The sequence below is a fragment of the Centruroides vittatus genome, unplaced genomic scaffold (assembly GCF_030686945.1).
Source record: "Centruroides vittatus isolate TY-2023 unplaced genomic scaffold, ASM3068694v2 contig_460, whole genome shotgun sequence".
In the NCBI taxonomy this organism is placed as follows: Eukaryota; Metazoa; Arthropoda; class Arachnida; order Scorpiones; family Buthidae; genus Centruroides; species Centruroides vittatus.
In genome coordinates, this window is record NW_027122256.1 from 1,823,158 (window position 1) to 1,837,682 (window position 14,525).

The 14,525-nt window shown below is 28.0% G+C and overlaps 1 protein-coding gene across 2 annotated transcripts in view; it reads right to left on the reverse strand.

The window, feature by feature from the left end:
• The window catches only part of Nf-YB (nuclear factor Y-box B), a 51,866-nt gene that overhangs the window by 21,366 nt on the left and 15,975 nt on the right, over nucleotides 1-14,525 (reverse strand). For both annotated transcript variants that reach the window (XM_067273027.1, XM_067273029.1), the window contains 3 exons: nucleotides 14,325-14,390; nucleotides 8,162-8,229; nucleotides 3,299-3,428 (listed from right to left, as the gene is read on the reverse strand). In XM_067273027.1, the coding sequence (XP_067129128.1) occupies nucleotides 3,299-3,428; nucleotides 8,162-8,229; nucleotides 14,325-14,390 (264 nt within the window). The remainder of the gene's footprint in view (nucleotides 1-3,298; nucleotides 3,429-8,161; nucleotides 8,230-14,324; nucleotides 14,391-14,525) is intronic.

Below are 14,525 nucleotides of genomic sequence, written 5' to 3' on the forward strand. Positions count from 1 at the left end.
ATAAATTTAAAAATCAAAATGGAACTATTCAATATGAAACTATTATGCTATAAATATGACATTAATGTTTTATTTAACACTTATCCACAGTGATGTAGGGATTTGTTTCTATAACTTGTTTCTATAACTTGAAGATATGGAGTTTGCTGCATGTGAAATGTCCATATTATTGTAATGGCAGTTTTGCTGTATCAACAGTGTGTTTCCACTTGGAGCTCTGCCATGTTAGCAGCTTTAATTATACATTAAAACTAAAACTAATTTCATAAAATTTGATTATTGTTGCTTGGAAGTGTTGAAACTTGGAAGGGTCTCACTAAGGTCAATAGAGAGCCTTTGAGAAAACATCCAAATTCCCAATAGACCAGTAGGTGTCTGAACAACACCCCTGCTAACTTTGAACAATAGGGGATAATAGTTGTCAGAATTTTATAAAAATCCAAGTTATTGGAATGTTTTCTCCAATGATATAGAAACCAAGAAAGTGGATCTAAAGTAAATCGTAACGATGGTGGACTGCACACCAATCTCTTTCATAAGCAAGAAACGAGAAAATTCACATCCAGGCGTTAAGTGTTAACGAATATCGCTATAATCACTAGCGCTTTCGACGAAACTATTTTCGTCTTCCTCAGGTGGATAAAAACGATAAAATGCAAAAACCGCTTTAGTTCTAAAGCAGTTTTTGCATTTCGAAAATTTTTTGATTTGAAAGAGGATTTTATCCGTTTTTATCCACCTGAGGAAGACGAAAATAGTTTCGTCGAAAGCGCTAGTGATTATAGCGATATTCGTTAACACTTAACGCCTGGATGTGAATTTTCTCTTTTCTTGCTTGTGGATCTAAAGTGCAGTAATTTATTAAAATCAGCTCTAACAGAAGTTTACTGAACTTTAATAGGTTATACTGTTGAATTTATTATTATAGGAAATGAGCTGAAAGTTTTACGACAGCACAGTATACAACAATGTATGGTCTTTAGTAATGTACCAATTACAGTAGTATAATGCATAATATTGGATTCTGGATATTGAAGACACTTGATATTTATATTATTATTGTAATTATAATTACTTGTTAATTTCTTGACAATAGAAAAATTGTCAAGAAATTTTAAATGATTGTACAATTTAAAAAAAAATTTGTCTTAATTATGCAAAAGCAGAGTTAGGAAGGTGTTTACTGTGTTTATTTGTCTATATACATACACAGTTCAAAACCATATATATGTCTAGACCACTCAAAAATTATATATACAGTAGAGCATCGATTATCTGACTCAATTGGGGACTGAGGTTGGTCGGATAACCGAAAAGTATTAAAAATACATTATTAGTATAGTGTATTAGTATATTAGTATATCCCATGTAATAAGCATATTAGTATATCACTATTAACCTACTTCACGTTGAATTTTCATCAATGTTAAACCTAACAATTTTTTTTTAAAAATAATAATCATCGTTAAATTATTTCTTTATTTTGCACAAAATAAATACAGAAATAAAAAAAAAAAAATAGAAAATTAAGCCTGGTTTAAATACTGGCCTCCCTTTCATGGTCGAGCCGGTGTTTCCAGCTAAAACACGCAAAAATTTAACAAAAATAATATTAAAGTAGCCAAGACATAGCCAAATATTGTAGCGCCACGTCACTAGCGGACATTTGAATTTGCCGACTAGAACACAGTCGGTTAACCAATGTGACAGTTAATCGGGGGTCGGATAATCGATGCTTTACTGTATTTCTAAAACAAATATACTACTTGATGTTAGGAAAGCTTTCAATATGTCTCTAAAAATCCAACAAAATAGTAGTATAATACTTTCAGACAAGGCTTAAATTAATTACTGTTTTTCCATAATCTCAACAAATAAGACATCTAATCAGTAATTAGATTTATTTTAATTTGTCTTTAAGGTTATTTTCTCATCTTATTTGTATTAATTTATGCTTTTTCTTGTATGAGTCAATATGAAAATGTAATACTACTAGAAGTATGAATTTTGTATAAATCTAGTTTTATATATTATAATTTACTCCTTCTCCAATTCTTCTGACAGTATAATTCTTTCTATATACTTTCAATTCATAAATTTCTACCCAAAAAAATTATATATTTTAGACTAGCAAGATTAGAAATAAAAACATTTTGTAGCAATTAAACTAATTCTTTTCTAATTTTAATAAGTATCTAATCAAATTTTCCACACAAGGAATCTCTCTCTTATATTTTAATGTTTTTACTAAATAAAACTAAAATATTTAAAATCATTGAATTTAAGAGTAGAATAACAATATTCTATAAAGTAGCAGTTTAGGAAATTTAATTAGAAAAATTTTGATAATCATATTCCTATCATGAGAAAACTGAAAACTATTTCATCTTGATTACATAAAAGATAAAATAGGAGTTTCATCATATCAGACTAATTGTAACATTTCCAAAAGCAGGTTTAAAAAAATTAAATTACATTTTAGATTTTATATAATTGTTTTTAGAAAAATCTTTTTTATAACTTCATAAAATACTTTTCTTGTAATGCAAAACTGACCAGAAATAGACACATTACTTACATTACTGATAATATACATTTGAATTTCCAAATTAATGAACTGAATAATGAATATGTTCTTTATTATGAATAGTTAGTTGATTACTGATTGCAGATGACTTGTGGTAGCATAAATCCCATACTTCCAAAATGGTCATTGAAATATGACACTTCTGGTATGAAATTTAGAATGTATAATCTTTCCTACAAATATAAGCAGGTTCAATGAGAATTCAAATTATCATCTATTGATCCTATTTTATGAACTAATTCATTGTTGAAATTATAAATAAAATATTGCATACAAGTATAACGTAATATGGATTTGTATAATCTTACTAATTACCTTTTGTCTCAAAAGCACCAATGCTATAATTAAAAAAAATTCTCTAAAGTTTGATTTGAATTTATTTGATTTTAGTTCTAATTCAAATCAAGTTATTCTCATATTGTTTATATTTTATTTAAAACAGAAAATAATGATGTCAATTTAATCGCAATAAGCACTACTAGACTCAAATACAAAAGTTCATACTTTTTTAATCATCAGAAATATTTTAAAACCATTTTGGCTCATCAAACAAGCTGTTGATGAATTGGGATGGCTTGGAAACTTCGTTAATAAATTTACACCTTCTACATTTAAGTTTTTCTTAATATAATTAATAATCGCATTTTTATATCAATTAATAATTAATGCAAAATCTTATTTTAATATGCATTGAAATAAAAATAAACTTACCTCTCTATATTTCTGTAAATATAATTTCAAAGGTTCAACATAATTATCAAATCCTAAATTTGACATTGCAAATAAAATATCTTCACCATTAATTGTCTTCCTTTTTTCTTGATGGCAGCGATCACTAGCTCTATATTTAATTAAGGTATTTCTTTTCAAGTTTTAAATGAACAAACTAAATTTTATCATAATAAAAACTATACAAAGTAAATTCACACTTATGTACATATACAGTACATACATTATATCATATGAAATAATTTGTAAAAAAATAATGCATTAGATTAAATCCAAATTCATTTCATAAGATTAATAGAGTTTTTTTCAAACATACACAAGATCATATAAAAACACTTTCAAATAAAAAGTGCTATTGCATTATAAATGGCACAGCAAAATGAGAAAACATTAAAAGCTTCATGATATATGACAATTAAAATCATGTACTGTACAGTACATATTGGCATTCTGTAAATCAAAGTACTTTTTATTGTTACTTTAAGGGTCTTGTTCTCATTCTCCAATCTTTGGTATCACTAGTTTTCAGCGCGATCTTTCAAACTTCGCCTGCCTCAGACACAAGGCATTTTCGGTGAAATTAACCCATCCAATTTTGAAATTTCTCTCTGTTGCGTGTCGCCCCAGGTTGAATTTTTGTCCATGCCTAATGAAAATGTCTCATTTTTGAAAAAATCAATCGTGGCTATCGTACTGTCTGAAATTTATTTTTTTTTTATTTTGCACAAACACTGTATATACATTAATAAATGTAAAAAGAAAACAAATTATATTCAGAAGTTAGTTTTAATATAAAATTATAATAACTAGCACCATCTGCTTTGAAAAACATTTCGATGCTGAAATGAGATATCTCAAGTCAATCAGTCAAGGTCAGCACGTGGCGACCAGAGATATGTGGGGAATAACACGGGGCAGGTAAATGAGTTTTTTCAAAGATTTGTTTGTCAAAATTCGATTTTGCAACATTCGCGTTTCCAACTTCCCAACGAGTAACACATGCACAAATCTTGAACTACTGCCTGTTTGTAGTGTGTCGCCATTTTGAATTTTATTTTGACCCGGTTCTCAGTCCCCTGAGTACCTATAAGTCTGGTATTTTTTTTATTTGTGCATGATTTGGGCACCTAATATTCTGTGCCAAATTGCAACTTCTAACATGTACTCCTTCATATCTCTAAGCTGGTAACACAGCAGGAGGTACAATTTTATAAATAAGACATAGTCTTGTCAAAAAAGATATAATCAGGTTCATCTAAAAATCGTTATATTTTAGTGAAATAACTGGCACTATTTATTTTCATTCACCTCATTTTTTATGTAGTAGAAAATTAATAAATTCTAGTTTATTCAAAAAACAAAATTCCTTTTTATCCATCTAACTTGCATCAGAAAGATCATAGGTTACCTAGCTGAAGTGAAATCCTAAATGTTCTCTTCATACTTCATGTGATTTTGCAATGGAATATCGTTCAAAAATGTTCCAAAGTTTTTTCATTTTTGTATTCGTACTAAGTCTTCGAATTTTACAATGTTTTTTTCTTGAGAAAAGTCTTTTAACATGACCAAAAACGTTTGAAGTTAATAAATTTGGCTGCACATTTAAAAGGTTTTCGAGTAAATGTTTATCTATTGAGTAATATGCAGTCTCGGAAGAATCATACTTCATCTATCTATTTTTGGACAATGCCTGCTTTAGATCCTTATGACTTCAATAAAGTGCACTTTATACAGATAAAATTCAAAGATTAATAGATTGTTTCTTGTTTTAACCAAAAAAACTTGGATAAAGTTAGAATTAGCTGGTTAATCATAGATTTAACTAATTCAGGGGCTTTAGCCATATCATATATATTATTAATAATGACTGGAACTATATGCATTTGCATAGAAGCATACATAAAATGTACATTTACACTAAATTTCTTATAAATGCATATTTTCATCTTTTGATGAATAAATGCATATTTGATACCCCCCCTTTTTTTTACCAGTTTACTCCAAAAATATGTTGAAAAAATTATCAGTTTAATTCCACTGGGATTTTACCCCATAAAATTCAAGCACATATCAGACATGGGTACCGTCTATCAAAAATGCTCAAGCCTGTGTGTGATGCAATCAAACTCTTCCTGCATTAAACTTTGACATGTTAACATGCAAATTTTAATGGATTATCTTTATTAGTTCTTTTCTACTAGCTGACTAAATTTCATCATCTTATATTCAGTAGAATTTTTGTAACTAAGTTGTTCTGAATTATAATATGTTTGGTTGACTGCAGCTGGTAACAACAGGAAAGGTAAAGACATCCACAAATGTTTGACTAAAAAAGTTTGTTGCTGAATTTGGAAATCAAATTTTTATCACTAGTGGCAGTGTTTTTATATGTTAACCATGTGGGAAGGTTATAAATGCAGAAAGAAAGTTTCAGATCCTGCAGCTTAGTGATGCTCTGGTGCATAAAGCAACTCTGAATAAATCCTACAAGCAAAATCTCCTTTCCACTGAAAATAATTCATTAACCATAGGTACATGAAAGCAATCCCAATTTACTTTGGACTTCACAAATGCTTTTTTGAAAACAGACATCTCCTTTTTACAAACTGAATAATCCCATGTTCCATCAATTTCTGAAGAAATATATCCAATAAAACATACTTACCAATCAACAATTAGGAAATCTTATCTATCGAAATGCTATGAGAGACATGTTAAGTCAGATAAGAGCAACTGTGATTGGCAAGTATAGTACATCTGAATATTTATTGATGAAATTTGAAACTCAATGTTCTGAATTGTAGAAAATGTAGTCTTAGGAACATTGGAAAAAGATTGCCTGGTATGACTTTTCTGTTTTCGAAGTGACCAACCACACAAAAACAGCACATTTATTTGAAAACACCCTAGAAATTCTTTGACCAGAAGGAATAAAGTATGATTCCATCTTTCTGTTTTTGACTGATGGCTCATCCTATTTGATTAAGGCATGCAAAGGTTGCAAGTGCTCACTGAAAACATGGATAGAAGCTGCTATTTATTATGTGAACCATTTTAAGAAGGTCAAATGGATCTTCAATAATATGGATTCTGAGAAAGTAGTTGTTGCAATTGGAAAAAGGTGAATTTTCAAACTGTTTAATTCAAGAACATCTTGTAGAACTGTCAGCTTCTACCTGCATCAATTAACAGCTTGGAAACTGCAAAGCTGCCATTGTGCAAAGCAACTGAAATTGTGGACAAAGTATGTAACACACTACTGAAAAATAGTCTATTTGAACGATTGTAGAGAACTCTGCAGATTTTTGTGGAGCTATAAATGTGGAGGTTTAAATAGAACTGTCAATTATATCCAGCACTCTACAAGAAAATGGAGGCTGTATTTCTGATCTAAAAATTGACTATAAGATTGAAGAATTAAAATATTTTAAATATGCACTAATTACATACAACTTGCAATTACATTAAAGAAATTTCTCTCAATATAAATCTGTATTTTCTGATAAAAGGCAAAGCTTGAATTTTAAAAATTTGAAAATGTATTTAGTGTGCAACTGCAATTATTAACTGTTCAGGAATTATTTTTAGCATCATTAAATGATTTAAGTTGTCATTTTCTGTGTTTGTTGGTATTCTTAAGTGACAATTTAAAAATTCATGTTTAAATGCATATTTCAAGCATTTAAAGCACACTAGCAGGTAAGTTCAACATTGCCAGAGCAAAAAATAACAACAAAGATTAAGACTATTAGACTATTTTGTACTTCTAACCCTTCTATTATATTATATTATATTATAGTATTTGATTTATATAACTACAAATGTTATTTTACATAAGGGTTTATCACACTGAATGACCAATCTAACACATTTTAAAAATTCTTTATTCCTCTACTACACAAAATTAAAATTTTTTTTTAAATGCATTAGATGGACACATAACTTGATAAACCCTTACATAAGATAACCTTCATAGTTATATACTGTAAATCAATTATTATAACATAACAAACATTCAAACAAAAATCATAAAAATAGTTTTCTCATTTTATTCTACCATTGTCATGTTTATCACGATACTTGGATAGTACAAAATGGCACACGTTCAAAGGTCAAGTAGACACCAATTGAAAATATAATATCTTAAAATTTTTCAGATATCATTTTTTCTAATATTATAATATTAATTTAAGAAACTGTGCCATTCACAGCCAAATATCAAATGGTAATCTGCCAATGAATTAAATCATTTCACAAAAAAAAAAAAAAAAAAAACAAACAAACTTTGCATTTTCAAAAACCACGTAAAACATATTTTGTGCTGGCAGTAATGATATAGTGTGTCTAATTTGTGCTATATTATTGTAGTAGTAATTAACTAAATATAATATATATTGTTTAAAATTCTATCCATTTTAAGAGTTATATTTAGTTCATTATTTTCTTAAATTTTTATACCAATAAATGGTACTACATGTAAACCTAGCAAATCAAATGTAGACAGAAATTAGTTGATATATTCTAATCAATCCAATCAATATTTAGGGTGATATTTATGACATTATCTAAGTTAGAAGTATGTTTTAACATAAATGCAGAGTTTTGTAGCAATTGGTCAAATGGCCTAGGTATGCATAGTGAACAAACAAACAAACGTTCTCATTTATAAATAAATGAATGCATATTTTGGCAATTATAAAAGCATAAAGTTCCAGGCCTTAATTATCAATTTAATACAAATATATCAAAACAAATAGAAAAATTAAAATTCAAAAATAGATTAAAACTGATTATGTTTTCTATTACAACCTATAACATATATACTACACTAAATTTAAAGGATACTCGCTTGTTACAAAACTAACAAATTCAGAAACACATTCCTGGACACATTCTTTTGCATCTTTTGCTATCTGTAACAAAAATTGACACATTATAAAACTGCAAAAAAAATTATATCTAAACAGAAATTATAATACTAAATTATATTTCAGAATTTAACTATTTATTCTTTGTGACAGAAAGTACACAGCTTTAAAAAAAAACTTTTTTAGTAGTATAATTTTAAATTGCATTTAAAATAATTTCATAAACATTTTCTTATATGATAATTTTTGATATCCAATTATGACTTCTATGAAAAGGTTATATTCAGCTACAAATAAATTACATTTATTTTATAGAATAAAAACTTTACATAGTTATAGGCAGAAAAAGTAAGGATTCATAACAGACTTACTTTCTGCTATCTCAATAAGCTGGTATCTGCTTTAATTTTATATTTTTGAATTTCCAAATTCAAAAATATAAAATTATGAAAATAAATATAATTACAGACAAACATCGTACTTTCTAACATAATAACAAAGTTAAATATAAAACATAATGCAGACAAATTTGAATACTCTATAATGTTTGAGGCAACACCACATAGGCAAGGAAATCAAACTTTTAATTATAAAAAAAACTATCTTCAAAACTAATAAATATTAATTGAATTTTTTTCTTTATAAAATGAAGACAACTTTTAAAGCTTTTGAAAACTTTTGTTATTAAAATAATAGTATTCAAACAGATATCAACTCAATCATCAATTTAGAAGTGGATATTCAGAAGAAATAATCCTAATACTTAATTTTAAAAAATTAATACATTGAAATCCAAATAAAGTGAAATTGCAAGAAACTAAATTATTTGTTTAGAAAGTTTCCATTTTGAACAGATTTTAGTGTTTTTTCTATATCTTTTATATATATATATATATATTTAAACTATACCTTCTCAAATGCAAACCTTACAAATTCACACAACATTCAACAAGTCAATTCAAATACCAAGAACTAGTGTCCCATTCTGTCTTTGAAAATTCTAATCATATTACAATAATTCAGAGACCAAGATATTCTGTATTTAGCTTTAAGGGATTTTAATACTATAATCAATTGTTAATTTAAATCTTTGTAATTAATCAACTTGTTCTCGAATACTTGGTAACTAACTAGTAAACTAGTATCAACTAGTCTGTACATGGCAAATGGGAGCACATGTTACCTTTAAGATTCTCATTGTTTTCACAAATTACATTCATTATTTGTTCTCAAGAACTCAATTTCTGGAAACTTATTCCAAATTCATAAAAGTTCTCAGTTCTTATGGTATTTGATTCAGTTCCTGGTTAATTCCAAAAAAGTTGTCACATGACTTTCATTTCTCTGACAAAATTTGAAATTGTTTTTGGAATACAATTTGTGTGGTAATCATTTATACCTGTATGTAATTTTATTTGTCTGTCTACAAATGGAATACCAATTTTCTGTTGTATTCAGGTTAAGTTACATTCTTCATACCCAAAAATCTGTTCCACTTTCACATTGGACAGGAGGAAAAACAAAATCACTCCAGCTTGAAGAATTTTTTTCCTTTAGGCAAGTTTCTATTTTACTTATGTTTTGTTTTAGATAGGTTTTACTGCATTTTGAATTTCATATTTTTTAAAATAAATTAAAGTTTACATTCATATGATAGATTTATGTATCAAGAAAAAACTCATCTATATGAAAAAACAGTAAACTGACTTATATGTTTAAAAAAAACTTATGTCAACAGTTAAATCTCATTACTGTAACGTAAAAAAGTAATTTAACCATGAAGAAAACACCAACTACATTACCAAATATGGTGAATAAAAGTATTTTCTCATAAAACAATAATTAAAATATTTTAAACAAGGTCTGATTTAAATTTTTTTTATCTTATAAAACAGGGGTGGCCAACTTTTGTGTACATAAGATCTACTTTTTATCGTAAAAATGTGTCGCGATCGACTTGTTGTCGTAGGCATAGTCTAAGTGGCGAGGGGGGTGTGAAATACATACTATATTTATACACTGTGCTTCAGTACGAGGTGCACTCCCGCGAGCTATGGGTAGATAAGGAAAATATATGTTCAAAACTATTTTTTATTTTTTAAGTCACTTATTAAGTTTTCAAGATATAGGCTCATAAAGAAAATAAATTTCCAGACCCAACTTTTGATATTTGCAGTTACGAGTTCATTCCGTACAGGCGGCACCTAAAAAAATTTGATTTTTCGACACTTTCAAGATAGATTTTTATTAACTTAAAATATAATATAATTTTTTGAATCAATTACAATGTATAAATTGTGGTACTATTTGTTCGTAAACTTGAAAAAGTTGTTATAAAACTGCACAGTACGGCTGATAATTTGATTATAAGATTTTACTTTCGCAATTTTTTTTTTGGCGAAGAAAATTTATCACGGAAGAATGATATAAGATTTTTAGACTTATTTTTTGCTAATCTATCAATAGCTCGCGGGAGTGCTCTTTGTACTAAAACACCCTGAATATCTACCTACGTAAAAAACAACGTAATTATTTAACGGGCCAAAATACTCACTTCCGGGGGAATTAAAACAAATATTGTTAATAATTACTCATGTTATTAATTCAAATTAGCTACTGATAAAGACAGATTTAGAATTTATTTTATTACGTTACATTAATGAGAGGGCTGAGTTTGCACGTCTCTTACCAAGAAAACATAATTAGGTGTACTGTATATCCTGACAAAGATAATAATAATGATTCTTCAGTATGGGAATCAGTCAGGACAGAATGTTGTTTAGTATTCGTTAACTTTACGTATGAAAATGCCGATTCACACAGGTATGTAGTTCCGAAACAGGAATAAATATATTCGCTACATTTGGTGATACTGGGATATTTTTCTCAATTGACGTATTTCCAAAAATCCAAAAATATAGAGGTCTATTGCCGAAAACGCTCACTTATCAAGTAAATAGATAGGTAAGAATTGCCATAATTTAATTTAAAACATAAAGAACAGGTACTTACATTTTAAACAAATGAAAAATTGAAACTCAACGTTGTCACCGTGGATAAATAATATTGATTAATAATATTAATATTGTTAATACTAAAGAAAAGAAGCTACCGCATGACAGTATCAAATATTCAAGCTAAATGGCTGTTTTCTACGAGTCCAGTCATAACTGCATGCATATTGTTGCTTTTGCGCGTTACATTCGCGTTGCGTTCAGTTAAAAGTGCAAGGCCACGAACACACATGCGTAAAATTGTGTGGCAGAAAACTGAATCAGAAATCAGCTTTCAGTTCAGTTTCTGTTTTACGCTTTTATGCCAGAACACACATACGTAAAAATTCTGACCGAATAGGAAACACCACTGCTACCAACAGTGCTAATTTTATTAATTTTTTCTTGTCATATATCTATTCCTTTGTACCTTCCATTTTTTCCGCTTCCTCTGCTATAATATAGAAAATTTAAATTAATACACTTGTATTCCGAATTCAAATAAAGAACATGCGTGTAATCTAAATACTAAGCCTATAAATCAATTCTACTAGACCTACCTGTTTGAAATTTTGCACCTATAGCCATCCATAAACGTTGTTTAAATATAGTGGCTTTATACATGACACTGATGTGGTCGAATGAATTCAATAAACTCCTCTATTTCATTTATTTTTTGTTTTTTCGAGACCGTCACAATTGTAGGGTTAACCCTCATTGCCGCCATTGTTAGAATAAAAAGCACACGTCTACTTTGACGTCACAGAAAAGACTTCTCTTTATTGGAGGAATTTTGGCGTAAAGATTTTACGCCGTAAAAAGTAGAGACATGCTCTACTCTTTTTTTAGTTCTGTTTCAGCCAAAATTTCAGAAAAATTTTTACGCTTTCTGTTTTATGCTAGATTTTACGCCGAATTTTACGCATGTGTTCCTGGCCTAACACATTAAGTCAAGACATCGCGAGTGATCGACCAAAATTGGCATCGCGATCGACCGGTCGATCGCGATCGACTTGTTGGCCACCCGTTATAAAAGATATTTTATCTTATCTTTATCTTCTTATCTTATACTTTTAAAACAAAATTTATCTTGTGAAGTTTTGTTACAGTTAAAATAATCATTTCAATTACAGATTCAGAAAGCAAGAAAATTCTAATAAAGTAGTTTAAATACTTTTCTAAATTCTTTTTAAGAAAACATTTATAGTGCTTAAGTTTTTCTGAATATAAAAAATACAAATAATTAATTTCTGTTATACATTACAGTTTAAAGATTTTTGAAAGCCAGAGCTGGCTTAACTTCAGCTTCTTTTATTCATAACAGGAAATTTATATATTGTACTTTTATTTATTGTAAAATGACATGCAAAGTAGAGCAGCAGTGCCAATATTAATATAAGTTCAAGTTCAATTGCTATTACATTATTGTTTTGAACAATTTGAATATTAGTTTATGAAGATAAGTAAAAGATTTTATCTTGCAAGAAAACAATATTTAAAAATAATAAGTTTTAGACAATACATCTAAAAAATAAATCAAGTAATTTCTATTTTAATTTTAGTGTTCTGTTTATAAAAATACTGACAAGACAGTTATAAAACAATTAATACAACATCAGAAACATGTGAATTAAGACTATATTATATATAATTTTAATCATCACAATAATAATATTAAATATAAATAACTTAAGTGAAAATGAACATTCTTGAACACTTGATTAAATTATCATCAAATTAACATTACAAATATAATTTTATAACATGTAAATGAAATCATTCATCCAGAAATAGTGTGTTCAAAATTGAACACAAACTTTGTGAACGTAAATTCTGTTTGCAATGTTAAATCACTGCATAATAAATTTTTATTCAATTATAGCAATATAAATAAAACAGTGAATTGACAGTTTTCAGAAAGATTTTTTTCTTTGCAATCACATAACAAAAATTAAACATTTAAAAAAAATTTAAACTCATATAATACTTTAATTTTAAATTATACAAACAAGTAAAACAGTAAAACTGTATTTGGGACAAGACTATGGAGACTCATTAGTAAGTGGGATCACTTTGACGCTTAGAATGATACCAGCCTTACTAATGCAGGTCTCGTTCTCATTCTCCAATCTTTGGTATCGCTGGTTTTGAGCATGATCTTTCAAACCTCGCCAGCCTCAGACACGAGGCATTTTCAATGAAATTAACCTACCCAAATTTGAAATTTCTCTCTGTTGCCTGTTGCCCCAGGTTGAACTTTTGTCCATGCCTAATGAAAATGTCCCATTTTTGAAAAAATTAATCGTGGCTATCGTATTGTCTGAAATTTATTTTTTTTATTTTGCATAAACACTGTATATACATTAATAAATGTGAAAAGAAAACAAATTATATTCAGAAGTTAGTTTTAATATAAAATTATAATGACTAGCGCCATCTGCTTTGAAAAACGTTCTGATGCTGAAATGAGATATCTCAAGTCAATCAGTCAAGGTCAGCACGTGGCGACCAGAGATGTGTGGGAAATAACACGGGGCAGGTAAATGAGTTTTTTCAAAGATTTGTTTGTCAAAATTCAATTTCACAACATTTGCATTTCCAACTTCCCAATGTGTAACATACGTGCAAATCTCGCACTACTGCCTGTTTGTAGAGTGTGTCATCATTTTGACTCAGTTCTCGGTCCCCTGAGAACCCACAAGTCTGGTTTTTTTTATGCGTGCATGATTTGGGCATCTAATACTCTGTGCCAAATTGCAACTTCTAACGTGTACTCCTTCGTACCTCTAAGCTGGTAACAGTAGGCAGTACGATTTTATAAACAAGACATAGTCTTGTCAATAAATTATTTAATTTTGTGTAAATTAATGAGACAGTCAAACATACAAACAAATAAAAAAATGAGATTAGTGATATTTAACTCACATATGATTAATCATATATATCAAATAATTTTGGTATTTTACATATATTTTTTTATCTGAACAATTATTAAATTAAAATTAGCGGTAATAATTTTTTTAAAATAACAGAAAATTAATTTTAATTACTTATTTTTAATTAAATATATTAGTTAGTAACTGTTTTTATGTTTTATTAGTTTATATTATACAAACAATTATTTATTTTTTAATATAAGATACTCACTTTTCCTGTTTGAGGTATAGCATTTTTCATAATTCGAGCTACATTTGCAATAGGTAAAAATCTATCCTGAAATTACAAAAGATTGAAATTTGAATTAAAGAAAATAAATTTTAAATAATAATAAATAATAATATTTATAATATGTCTAAACACCTATTTGATATAAATTTATGTAATGTTATGTTAAAAGAGAAGAAAACA